General features: G+C 57.2%; 1 protein-coding gene across 2 annotated transcripts in view; it reads right to left on the bottom strand.

Annotated features, from left to right (window-relative positions):
- ATP2A3 (ATPase sarcoplasmic/endoplasmic reticulum Ca2+ transporting 3) overlaps positions 1-3,088 on the bottom strand; it is a 32,232-nt gene extending 29,144 nt beyond the window's left edge. For both annotated transcript variants that reach the window (XM_007454173.1, XM_007454174.1), the window contains exon 1: positions 2,799-3,088. In XM_007454173.1, coding sequence (XP_007454235.1) covers positions 2,799-2,922 — 124 coding nt within the window. In that variant the 5' untranslated portion in view covers positions 2,923-3,088. The remainder of the gene's footprint in view (positions 1-2,798) is intronic.
- Positions 3,089-11,963: the final 8,875 nt, after the last annotated feature.

Here is an 11,963-nt window from a genome sequence, read left to right as displayed (position 1 = left end):
GGGGCGGGCGGGGGGAGGTGCGACTCCCAGTACACTCACTGACTGAGGCCCCTCCCCCAGCTCTGAGGAGCGGGGAGGGAGGATCCCCAGCCCCTGCTTCCCCTCTTCCTGTGCTGGCAGAACTTGTGAACTTCAAGACTTAAGCAAATGACTTCCTTGTGGTTTCCAGCCTAACGGCCTTGCAGGTGCATAGACTCCTGGGGTGGGGGAGGACACTAGTCCCTGGGGTGTTCCCTCCACCTGCAGGTCCCGCCCCCCCCACCCCATTTCTGGCCCAGAGCCAGGCCCAGCTCCTTCTGCCACAAGAAGGGATGGCTTGGTGTAGGCAAACACTCACAAATGTCTGGCATGGGTCCTATCGTAGCCTCACTTATGATGAGCAAATAAGAGGCACCGAGAGGCAAAGCAGTTTATCCAGGATCGCGCAGCTATGAAAGGGCAGAGCTAGGGCTCAAAACCCTATCAGCCTCACCCCAGAGGATGCATGGGTAGAGACTGCGGGACACCCACGCCTCCTCCTCAGGCCGGGGCTCTGCTGGGGGAGCATGAGGCAGGAAGGGGCAGCCGGCTCCCTTCTCCTCACCTGATGACTTCCAGAGCTCTGGAATGCTTCCCGAGGAAAAAGCCCTTGGGGGCCCCACGGGGGCCGGGGGCAAGTCTGTACTAGCGCCTGTCTAGCTGACCCCAGCTCCTAGCACAGGCCCCAACACCAGGGTCCCAGAGTCTGCAGAACCGATGACCCCCTTGAACAGACAGGGGGAACTGAGGCCCAGGGAGGGGCAGGCACCCAGTACCAGCTCTACCACTTACTGTGTGACCTTGGGTAAGCTGTCTAACCTCCTGGTGCCTCAGTTACCTCCTCTGTAAAATGGGGATGACAACAGTTGTTTTCATAGAGTTGTTTTGGGGAAGGAATGAGACAAGAGATGAAAAGTGCTATAAGACCAATGCCTGGCACGTAGTATCAATAGGTAGTCAGTGAACATGAGCTTTCATTTTTACTACCATCGAAGCACAGAGGAACCAGAGGAGCCCAGGAATAGCCCCCTAACTTTTCCTACCACCCTCCCCAAAATGCACATCCACCTCTCTGTACCTACACACTGCACCAACATCCTTATTCATCATCCCACACAGATGCTCAGCCGCCAAGGCACCCCCAAATCCTCTCACCTAGACAAAACAACATGGGGGGAACTAGAGGCTCCCTCCTTCCCAGCCAGCTTCCTCTCCTCATGAAGACATGGGGGCCAGAAAGGAGAAGGGTGTTGGCCAGGGTAACGCAGGGCAACATCTGTGTGATTCTGGAGGCAGAACCAAGGGCTGGATCTCCAGCTTCCCTTGGGAATCAGGACTCCCAAGCCGGAGGCCACAGCAGCACAGAGGAGGCAGTGGAACCACAGACCTGCTGCCCCGACCCCCAGTCCCACTCACGGGCTGGGGGACCAGCCCTGATGCCCTGCGCTCCTGCAGCGAGGACACCCTCCCTGCCAAGTCACTAGTAGGGGATATTAAATAATATTTATCTCCCTAGTTCCGCCCACAGCTCAACTAAATATAGCAACTAATTTTTTCGAAAAAGGATTTCTGCTCCAGAAAGATAATATTTATATAAGAGGTGGTTGTCATAAACCAATACAAAACCCAAAGCTCCCTTTCTGACAGCTCTTCGTAATTTTCAAGCCAGCCCTGAGCAGTGAGACACACAGGCCAGAGAACCTTCCTTCTGGCTGGCGGGGAACCCTGAAAGGGTGAGGCCCCAAGTTCTGAAAGGATGTGGGTCCAGGCTGCACTCTGGGGATGGAGGCGACATTTCTCTCTGGATCCCTAACACTCTGCCCCGTGCCCTGGGGGTGGACCAAAGGGGTGGCAAATCCTGCCTGCAAGCGGCCTGGGGAGGGACCTCGGCGTCTTCTACTATCTCTGGGTGCTATCTGGACAGTACTGGCACTTGCCGTGCTTTTTGGCAGGTGGAGAATCCCACACTCCTTTGAACATGAGGAAGAACGATGCCTTTCCCTCCCAAACAGCAACAGCATGAAGGCTCCCTCCTTGCCCAGAGATGGGCAGGCGTGGCTCCAGGTCACCCAAGAAGGAAAGGCCTCCCCAGGCAACTCCCTGAGTGAGGCCTTGAACCTGCCACCCCCAAGGAGGTGGGTCTCCCGCCTCAGCAGTTCAAAGCTCCCACCGACTCCGCCGGCCACATCCGCCGAGGGCTGCAGAAAGAGGAAGGCCTGGGGGTGGGGTCACCAAGCCTGCCAGCTGACCAGCTGCACCTTCTGGGCGTTTTACTGAGCCCTCGGGGGAGACCCTCGGGGTCAGCTAGGAGGCTGGGCCTCAGAGTCCCCGGCTGGTCCCTCGCCGGCCGACCCCCGTGTGTGCACCTGCACGACTCCGGCGGACTGCGGCGGCGCGGGGATGCAGCGCTGAGCGCCGATGGGGGTGGGCGAGGGCCTGCCGGAGTGGACTGGGACGCGGGTGGTGGGAAGCCCGGAAGGGCCGCACGGGCCCCTGGGCCCGGAAGGAGGAGAGCGGGGCAGGGGAGCCACGCGTCCGGTCTCCGAACCCGGAACCCGCACCCCCCCTTCCCCTGCGAAGGTACCGCGCAGCCCCGCCGGGAGCCCCAAGGGCATCTGCAGAGGTTTCCTGAGTCCTCGCTTCCTGCCCGCCCGCCCGCCCGCCCGCGGGGGCCGATGGCTTGGAGGGGAGTGGACCGCTCCGCAGCCGCGGTGCCGGGGGCGATACGGAGACCGCGGCGCACGCGGCCCCGGCTGCCCCCGCGTGGCCCGCGCTCTCACCGTTAGGGCCGTAGCGCTCCCGCGCGCCGGTCACCTGCTCCGGGCTCAGGCCGCCCTCCGCGGTCACCGAGAAGCGGCGCAGCACGTCGGCGGCCGGGAGCAGGTGCGCCTCCGCCTCCTCCATGCCGCCCCCCCCCGGCAGTCTGCGCCGTCGGCACAGTCGGGGCCACCTCTCTGCAGGGCTGCTGCGCGGGGCGCGGGGGGCTCGGGCCCCGACGGGCGCCGCGCGAGGCCGGGACCGCGCTGGGACCTTCCCCGACGGCAGTGGCGGCTGCGGCCGCGGCCCGCGCCAGGATGCTGCGCCCCGGGCTCCCTCCCAGGGGCGGGGCGGCCTGGGGCCCGCCCCCGCACTCACACCCCTTCCGGCCGCCCTCGGAGCCCTCCGCCCCGCCCCCGCAGGACCCCGAGGCGCGGAGGCTGAGCTGCCCGCTCATTCTGCAGAAGGGGGAACTGAGGCCGCCCACGCGGAACGCGCTGAGCTTGGGGGAGCCAAGGGAGCGTGGTCCGGAAGGGCCTCGACCACTGTCCACAGAGCTGGAAGGGGGGGGGGCAGGTCAGAGAACTGGGGAGGGCTGCTGAGCACGTGTCTCTGAGATGCCTTCTTTTGAGCCCTCTTGGGTCCTGGGAGGTTGCAAAACGGGGATGTCCATAGAGGGGCTTCCTACCCCCTACTCGAATTCTGCAAAGTATGACCCTGGGTCTAGAGGGAACCCAAAAGCCTGTGAATAAGCAAGACTTCTCTGGAGATTACTTGATGTTTTCTTCTTTTGATGTTTATGCTTGCTTTATTGTTTTCCTAAAGTCCAGCGATGAGCGGTTATTCCTCACACAATCAGAACCTCTAACAATGACCCAGTATATAAGAAAGGAAACCAGTCTTGCTACCTTAGACTCACACCTTCACCCCAGCAGGAAATGTAACTGCCAGGTGGGATGAGGGTTCCCTGGAGAAGTCTGAGGCTGTTGGGGGGAGGCCTCTGACCAGGCCCCCAGGGAGAGTGACCCTGGCGCAGGGCAGGGGAGGGAAGAGGAACCCCTACTCCGGTGCTCCCTGAGCTCCAGTCTGTCCAGGGGTACCAGGAGGAGGGCTGCAGGTCAGGGAAGCAAACTGTGGGAAGGCAGAAACCACGCACTGCGCCAAAAGGAAGAGCAAAAAAGAGCAATCTGCTTGCGCCCCTCCAGCTTGAGAGACCCAGCCAGTCTCACCCCACCCACCATCATACCCCTACCAGTGGCCTCTGCTGCCCAGAGCTCTGGGATCCACCTTGGTGGCACAAGGTCAGAGATTCCAGGACTGAGCCCACTCAGCCGGCTGTTCAAACCCCAAACCCTATAGTGCCTCTGCAAACAGAAAGCCTTCCGGGAGACTGCAACTGCACACACACAAGCCCCAGCTTCCAGCCTGGCCCCCCACTGCTGACCCCTACCCAGTGTCCCCCCAGTTTCTGATCTCTTCCTCCCAGGATGGGGCCATGGTCCTGCTCCTCTCTCTCCCCTTTGCCATTACTCCTTGAATATAGAGATATTGAGTGAGGACTAGCTGGCGGAACGGTCCAGTCCTTTGCTGCTTTTGACAGGTCACCCAGACTGACTCTAGGGGCATCAGCTGGGGCTCAGACTACTGCCGTTGAGATAGGGGAATGCTGGTTTTCTGGCTGTGGCTTCATGCAGCCCGACATTTTAGATCTCAAGTCCAATATTCCCTGTGTTTCCACCCTCTCCCTTTCTTCCCCCACCACTGTAGTGCACAAAGACAGCCCTACCTGCATCTCTAAGTTGCCAGGAAAAATGTTAGCTAGGGCTAGGCAGGGACAGAACCCTACAGCTTTCCACTAGAGACCTCTCTCCCAGAGACACGAAGCCCTAGTCACAAAGCAACTGGAAACCCCTCCCCCTCCCCCACTTACACATCCTGGGGTACGACTCCCGTTTGTCAGCCCCAGGGACCTTAACACTAAGCCTCTCCCACTCCACCCCACCCTCAGCTGTCAGTTGGCATTTGCTCGAAGGCAGAGCCAGAAGGCCTGCCTGTTTGCTCTGGCAGCCTGGCCTATCTTCCCTCTCTCCAGCCCACCCACCGCACCCCACCCTGCTTCCAAACCACCACAAGCAGGACCAGCAGCTGCCAGCAACTATGGCCCCCACCTGGCAGGTTCACACACCTGTCAGCATGCCCACCTGCTTGGCTGCCCCCATGACAGCTTCTGGGCATCACTCCAAGCTTCCACAGTCATTTCACACTCCAACTACTTGCCCAGTTGCTGTGTGCGCCCCCCACCCCCGCCATTATGCCCTCTATCTGCACCTAGACATACAGCTGGTAGCCAGGGGGACATGGTCACAGGTACACTGTCCAAAGGCTGGTCTATCCTCCCCACCTCCCAGCTGCCAGGTGCTGAGAGCTCTAGGCCTGGCACCCAGTCCCAACTCTTTCTAAATCCCCCACAGGACAGATGATGGCAGAACTTACCACCTCTTTGGCAGGAGGCGTGCCTGCCAACCTCACCTGGCGGGGGCAGAGCAGAGCATGGGGGAAAGGTAGGTCTTTGCTGGAAGAATTTGGACACATGAAGAAGAGGGTGTCACAGGCAGAAAAAACAACCTAAGTTGAAGGTGGGAAACCTCAGCCGTGTGCCAGAGACGAGAGCCCCTCAGCACGGCTGCCCCTCAGCACGGCTGCACCAGAAGGATCATGAGCACGGGATCAGGAGGGTAGACCGGAGAGGCAGGCCTAGGACGCTAAGAGCCCTGATCCACCATTTAATGGCCTGGCCTTTTAAGCAATGAAGATGCGAGGTCACATTTGCTTTCTAGAATAGCTTCCCCCTGGAAGCTGGTGGGGGATGGCATCCAAGGGGAGAGGAGAGGCTGAAAGGACCCCACAGTGGTAAAAAATGAGGAGGTGTAAACCAAGGCAGAGGGACCTGGTTGCGGATTAGGTTCAGGGATGAGAGCAAGTGAGGAGTGACAGCTGACTCCCGTGTTTCTGGTGGGTGAGGGGTTCAGCCCTGAGGTGGGGGAGGAGCGGGTTGAGGTGGGAGGGCGTGTGGGGCCAAGTGGAGTGGGAGGGGCCTGGAGGACTCCACGTGGAGGCGGAAGAGGGTTCCTCTTGCAGCTCCCCTCTCCCTGCCCTACCTTATCGCCTATGGTCACTGCCCCCGCTCAAGCCCCACCTTCTCTCTCAAGCTCTCCAACAGCCTCCTCCCTGGCCTCCCTGCCTCTAGACTTACCTCTGTATATCAAGATTGCCTGCCTGAGCTGGTGATTTCATCGCTTCATCCCTCTGCTCAAGACCCTTCCTTAGCTCCCCATTACCGGCAGGATGAAGTCCAGACTCTTCAACCCAGCAGTCGCAGCCCTTTATTTACCAGTTGGCTCCTACTCATATCCAAGCAAACCGGTCTGCTCAAAATTCTCCAAACGGGCCTTGCACATTCTAGCTTCAGCCCTTTGTCCAGACTGTTCCCCGGGCCTCAAGTGCTCTCCCAGCTCCTCCCCCTAAAATGTCTCCCCACGAAACTCAGTTCCTTGGCTACCCCAACCCTGTGTATTCATGCTCTTCCCTGCATGCTTCTGACCGACTTTGAATGAGGCCCCATAGATCAAGGCTGATCTCCCCATTGCACACAAGGGGAAACTGAGGCCCAGGGAGAGGATGGGACTCAAACAGGGACATGGAGCCGGGGAAGCCAAGGCAGAGCTTCAGCTGGAACTGCCAGGCCAAGTGTCCTGTTCGTCCTCTGCTGATGGCTTTCCTTGGTGTTCAGCTGCTGGGATACCTCTGCTGGGCCAGGCTGGGGAGGTCTCCTCCGAGGCCAGGGAGTGGGCTTAGGACAGCCTGGCCAATGGGGGCTCCAACCTGAGCCTGGGGGAGGGTCTTGAGCGATAGTTCAGGGGACAGGCGCTGGGCCAGAATTTGGGAAGATTGGAGGCAGGAGGACTGGACTCCCACCCTGATGTTGTCCCAGCTTCCCCCCTCCCTGATTCCCTCTCTCCCTCCCTCCCTTCCTCCCTCCCTTTCGAGTCCACTGTCTTAGCCCCACCCCGCCCACTTGGACAGACCCTGTGAAGTGGGGTTAGGGAAGACTGGCCCCCAGCTGTACAGAGTGGGAGACCCTCCTGTTGGCCACCCCCCTAACGTCAAGTTCTTTTATTTCAGTCTTGGGGACCCCTGGGCAAGTTCCGGATGTACCCCACCCCCCAGTCCTCCTGGGCCTAGGGCCCCTACTGACCTGGAGCCACCCTCCCACCTCTCCCCGTGCCCTAGGTGGGGACCCCCACCCTCTGACCTCCCCTCAGCCCTGCCCCTTAGGGATATCCAGCTTCCCTGGCCCACACTCATCCTCATCACTTCCAGCTGCCCATGTTGTCCCACTGGGGCCACATCTAGTTCCCTGTACACAGTAAGAAGTTTCTTGTCTCTGGATCTTTGCTCACTCTGTTCCCTCTGCCATCCTCTGGAGCTCGTTCCTATTAGACCTTAAGGCCCAGAAGCCATGGCTCATCCCTGAGACCAATAAGACTCCCATCGCCCGTATGACCCCATCAAGCTCCCCACACCCTGGTGTTCACTGTCTGCCCTGCACCCCTGTCTGTAGTCTCCCTTGAAGGCAGACTCACCTCAGTTCTCAGGAGGTGTCAGGGAGGGTGTTTGAATGACTGAGTTAAGGCAGGAAAACTCCGGAGCCTCTTCCTGGGAAGGGGGCACACCTGGCCTTCAGGGACCTGGGGAAGTGGGGCTTTGTTAGCAAGTGAGACAGAACAGGCACCCAGGGGCCTTCGGTCCTGGACACCCGGACCATTGCATTTTGGCCAGAGGAGGCTGGCCTCCTTTCCCTGCATCCACCTCTGTGGGACCGCCCTGCACAGCATGGGGACCGGGGCCTTGGGTCAGGCTACTCACTCTTTAGCTCCTTGAGGCAACTTCCTGTCGTTGTCCCCTTATCTCTCTGGCCAGGCTGAGGAGAGGAAGTTGTCCTCTCCCTACCAATGGTGGACAGAGACACCCCCCTGGACCTCAGGCGGGGGGGAGCATGTCATGTGAGGGTGTGCCTGCTTCTTGCAGACCTGCCTTCTCCTGGTGCTGCTACTAGAGCCCTCTTCCTAAGCAGCCATGCTGCTACTCTCCTGCTCCCCATGGTCTCCCCAATTAACATCAACTCCTCAGCCCCTTAGGCTTTAGTCACTGGCCTGTCTCCTTCGCTGCCTCTGCCCTGCTATTACCTGTAGTAGGAAACTAGTTCTCATCTTTACCCGTCTAAAGCCTCCTTACTCTTTAAAGCCAGACTCAAATGCTACCTCCTCCGAGAAGTCCTCTTTGACCCCTCAAGAGCCAATGACCGTGTGCCTCCTGAGTGGCCCAGCTTTTGTGTGCTCCACTCTATTTGCCTGAATTTTCAGCAGCAGCATCCAGGCTGTGCATCCCTCCAGGACAGGAGCTGCATCTGAATCATCACAAGGTCTCTACAGGGCAGCCCAGTGCATGAAGGTCATTATAAAGTTGCCCTCTAGGCTGGGGATCTCCTGAGGTTGAAACTGTGTCTATAACACTCATCATTGCCTCTCAGTGCCTGGCATCTGGTCTGGCACTTACTAGACTCTCAAAGATACTGGTTAAATGAACATGTTCTTAGCCAATGCAATAAGAGAAGAAAAGGAAATGGGATACAAATACTGGAAAGTGAAAGATCGAGTAAGCATAATCACATCCAGGAGCTGTGACAGTCTCACCATGGATATATCAGAGTCAGCACTCCCATTGTTTGGACAGGGGTTTAAGGCCCAGAGAGAGGCTGGAATTTGCTGGAGGTCACACAGAGATTTGGGTTACCTCCTAGCTCTGTTACTTTTTCTGCCACAGTGTCTGGCACAAGCACATAGTGCCTCGGCTAGTCTTGGGCTGTGCCTATCAGCACCTTGGCCAGTGAGATGAGAAGCCCTGCTTGGCAGGGAGGAGGTTTCGTTCCAGGTTCCAGGCCATGCCTGACCAGTCTGCTTATAGGGCATCAGCTGGTAGTGGGTTGTAAGAAGTTAAAACACAAAACCCCTATTTGCCTTGTAAATGGTTACACCTGACCAGGTTTGTAAGACTGAGGCACAACTTGAAAAGGAATGTGAGACCTGGGACTTGCTCCCTGGTATGGAGAAAGGCCTTTGGCCTGGGGGTACCCGAGGGCAAGGCTTTTCTTGGTTAGACCCTCAGCCTGGAGAACCATCCCTGCCTCCTGTGCGCAGAGAGCAGGGGCTGCTGGTTCAGCCTTACCCAGCGGGTACCCACAGGCCTGGGGCTGGATTAGTGGGGCTGGTCAAGTCCTCAAGCGAGGCTGGCTCCTTCTGGGCACAACCCTGGCCATGGGAGTCTGAGAAAGCCCCCTCCCCTCTGGACCCAGCGTCTCTGTGCAGTGGGGGTGGGACAGAACAGTGTCTGGAGTTCGCAGAATCCATGGTAGGAACTTGCTTACAGGGCCCACCCAGGAGCAACATCAGGACAAAGTGGCAGGAGACCCAGGTCTGTCCTTGGCTCAAAGGCTGGGGGCAGAGGGAAAAACTCAGGTCTCTATTTGTAGTCCCCTTGCTGCTTATAGTCACAGGCTCCATGTCACTCCTGGCCTGTTCTTTACCCTCTCAGGGCCCAGCTGTCCTGACTTTCCCTCCTCAGTGCTCTTTTGGGTCTCTCATCAGCGGTGCCTGGTCTCCGCCCCGGTGTTCCCTGTGTGGCAGCCAGCCCAGCTCCCTGGGGATATCCTGTCATTGTGGCCCAGAGCCTAGGCACTGCCTCTTGCCAGGTCAGCTCAGTCCTCTGGGTCCCTTCCAGGTCCCCAGGTGGGGCCCAGGAGCCCAGAGAGGTTAGGGAAGTTGGCAAAGGCACCCAGATCCCCAGCGTGGCAGACCAGGCACAGTGCCCAAGACACCTGACGCCTGGGCCGTGGCCAGCCTCTGGGCAGACGCACCAGCAGGTCTCCCTGCCCCATTGCCCACTCTCTGGGTGACCTTGGCATGTCCTCTACTTCTCTGAGCTCCCTCCCTGAGGCCATGACTTACGGCCAACCCAGCCCAGGCCCTGGCCTCCAGTAACCGGGCTCCATGAAAATGCCCAGATTTGCAAGCTGGGTTCCATTTGCCTTTCATTCCCTGGAGTCACACTCCCCCTCATTTGTGTATTCAAATCAGCCCAGGCCCTCCTGGGTGGGTCATTCACAACCAGCTGCTGGGGCGGAGGGAAGGATGGGACCTGGGCATGGGATCTGCCTTGGACACCTCACAGCACTATCTGCTCTGAGGGTATAAAGTAACAATAGCCAGGCACTGTGCTGAGTGCATTATTTAACCTTTACCAGCAGGTTCTTACACCCCTTACACTTATACCCCTACACCCCTTACACTTTACAGCAGGTTCTTACACCCCTGCTTTATAGAGCTGCCCAATGACGTAAGAGCCACACAGTTGATACATAGGAGAGCAGAGCTTTGAACCCGAGTCATCTGGCCTCAGAGCCCAGGCTTTTAACCACTGTGCTATTCTGCTTGTGCTGGGTCCCTAGGCAATGCAGGGCTAGTTTCCTAACCTGGCTCTGACTCAAAGCCCCTGCTCATGACCACTGAGTTATACAGCCTGGTGAAAGCTCTGAGGAGGGGCCAGGGTCCCCAACATGCCATCAGCATCCACTCCAAGGTCCCTGAGATGTCAGTCACCCTTGACTGGGGAAAGTACCCCACCTGAGAAGACCATAAGCTTTAGTTTTTAATCTCAGCTCTGCTGTGTGACCTGGGACAAGTGACTTCACCTCTCTGAGCCCCAGTTTTCTCATCTGTAAAATGGGCAACATAGTAGACCTAAACCCACAGGTCATTCTGAGTGCTAAGTGAGCTGGTGAATCTACAGTGGCCAGCATGGGCCTACTGGGCCGTAGATCCTCAGAACCCATCTTTTACTTGTGTCCACTTCCAAGGACCCAGCCTGATTCTGCCCTGTCTTCCCCAGGACACTCCCCCTCTGGTCAAACTGTCTGTGACCTGACCAGGAAGCTGGCCAAGGGCAATACCCACCCAGATCCTGGAGGCAAGACGCCAACAGGCAGGAACAAAGAATTTTCCATGGCTCCGCAGTTAATGAGGAACTGACACTCTTCTGGGCCTCAATTAGTCTTTCATCCTCCTCTCCTTCCCTCAGATTTCCATCACTGGTGATATTTACATTGGAATTCTTCCCAGGACTTCAGGAACCCAGCATGGGCAACTGGAAAACAATACAAAAAAAGAGATAGGTGTATTTTTTTAAAGGTAGTGTTGGCAAGCTTGCACTCTTGGTTGTAAAACATATTACAAAGCAGCAAGTATCAAAACCAAATGATTTTGTGTTTAAATCAACTCAACTGGGCTTCTGTCAATTTTCAGACATTGCCGAAATACAAAGAAGAGAAAGATGTGGTCCCTTCCCTCAAGAGGGTCACAGCCTGGCTGGTACATACCCAAGTAGCAGGTACTTAAGCGTGTGTAGTAAAGAGTACGCTCTCAGGAGACAGGCCTGGGATTAGACTGCTACTAGTTACCAGGCATGTGATCTTGGACAAGTTACTAAATGAGTCTCAGTTTCATCACGTGTAAAATGGGAGTGATAACAAGACCCACCTCAGTGGACTGCTGGTGAGTTTAACTGAGAAAATATATGGCATTGATAGCTGGGTACCCAACATAGGTGCCCCCTTTTTGCTAACAGAGCCCTGACTTCACTCCAGGTAGCAGAGACTTTGCCCCAGCCCAGTGCATGAAGCATGAGTGATTTAAGCCAATCTCAGGCTAAAATCCTCTTTGCCAGATACTGTTTTTCTCAGTTTCCTGGCTGCTGAGGATGGCCATGTGACCCATTTATAGCCAGTGAGGTACAAGGGGAAGCCTGCTGAGGGCTTCCTGAATAAAATACAGAGAATGAAGGCTTTGCTTTCCCTGTTTCCTCCCTATGAAGAGTTTTGATGCCTGGAGCTGCAGCAGCCATTTTGTGGCCACGAGGCATCCAGCTTAAGGATGAGAAACCTACCCTGAGGATGGCTATGTGGAAGGAGGTTGGATGGGGAGGCACTGCTGAGCTGCAGAACAACCTGAGATCGCCCACATCCAGACTTCTTGTTCTGAAAGATGATTTTAAAAGTCTTTATTCAAAGCAAATGG

The sequence above is a fragment of the Lipotes vexillifer genome, unplaced genomic scaffold, assembly GCF_000442215.2.
Source record: "Lipotes vexillifer unplaced genomic scaffold, Lipotes_vexillifer_v1.1 scaffold680, whole genome shotgun sequence".
Taxonomy (NCBI): domain Eukaryota; kingdom Metazoa; phylum Chordata; class Mammalia; order Artiodactyla; family Lipotidae; genus Lipotes; species Lipotes vexillifer.
Note: the sequence above shows the minus strand (reverse complement) of the source record. Positions and strands in the feature narration are given on the sequence as shown.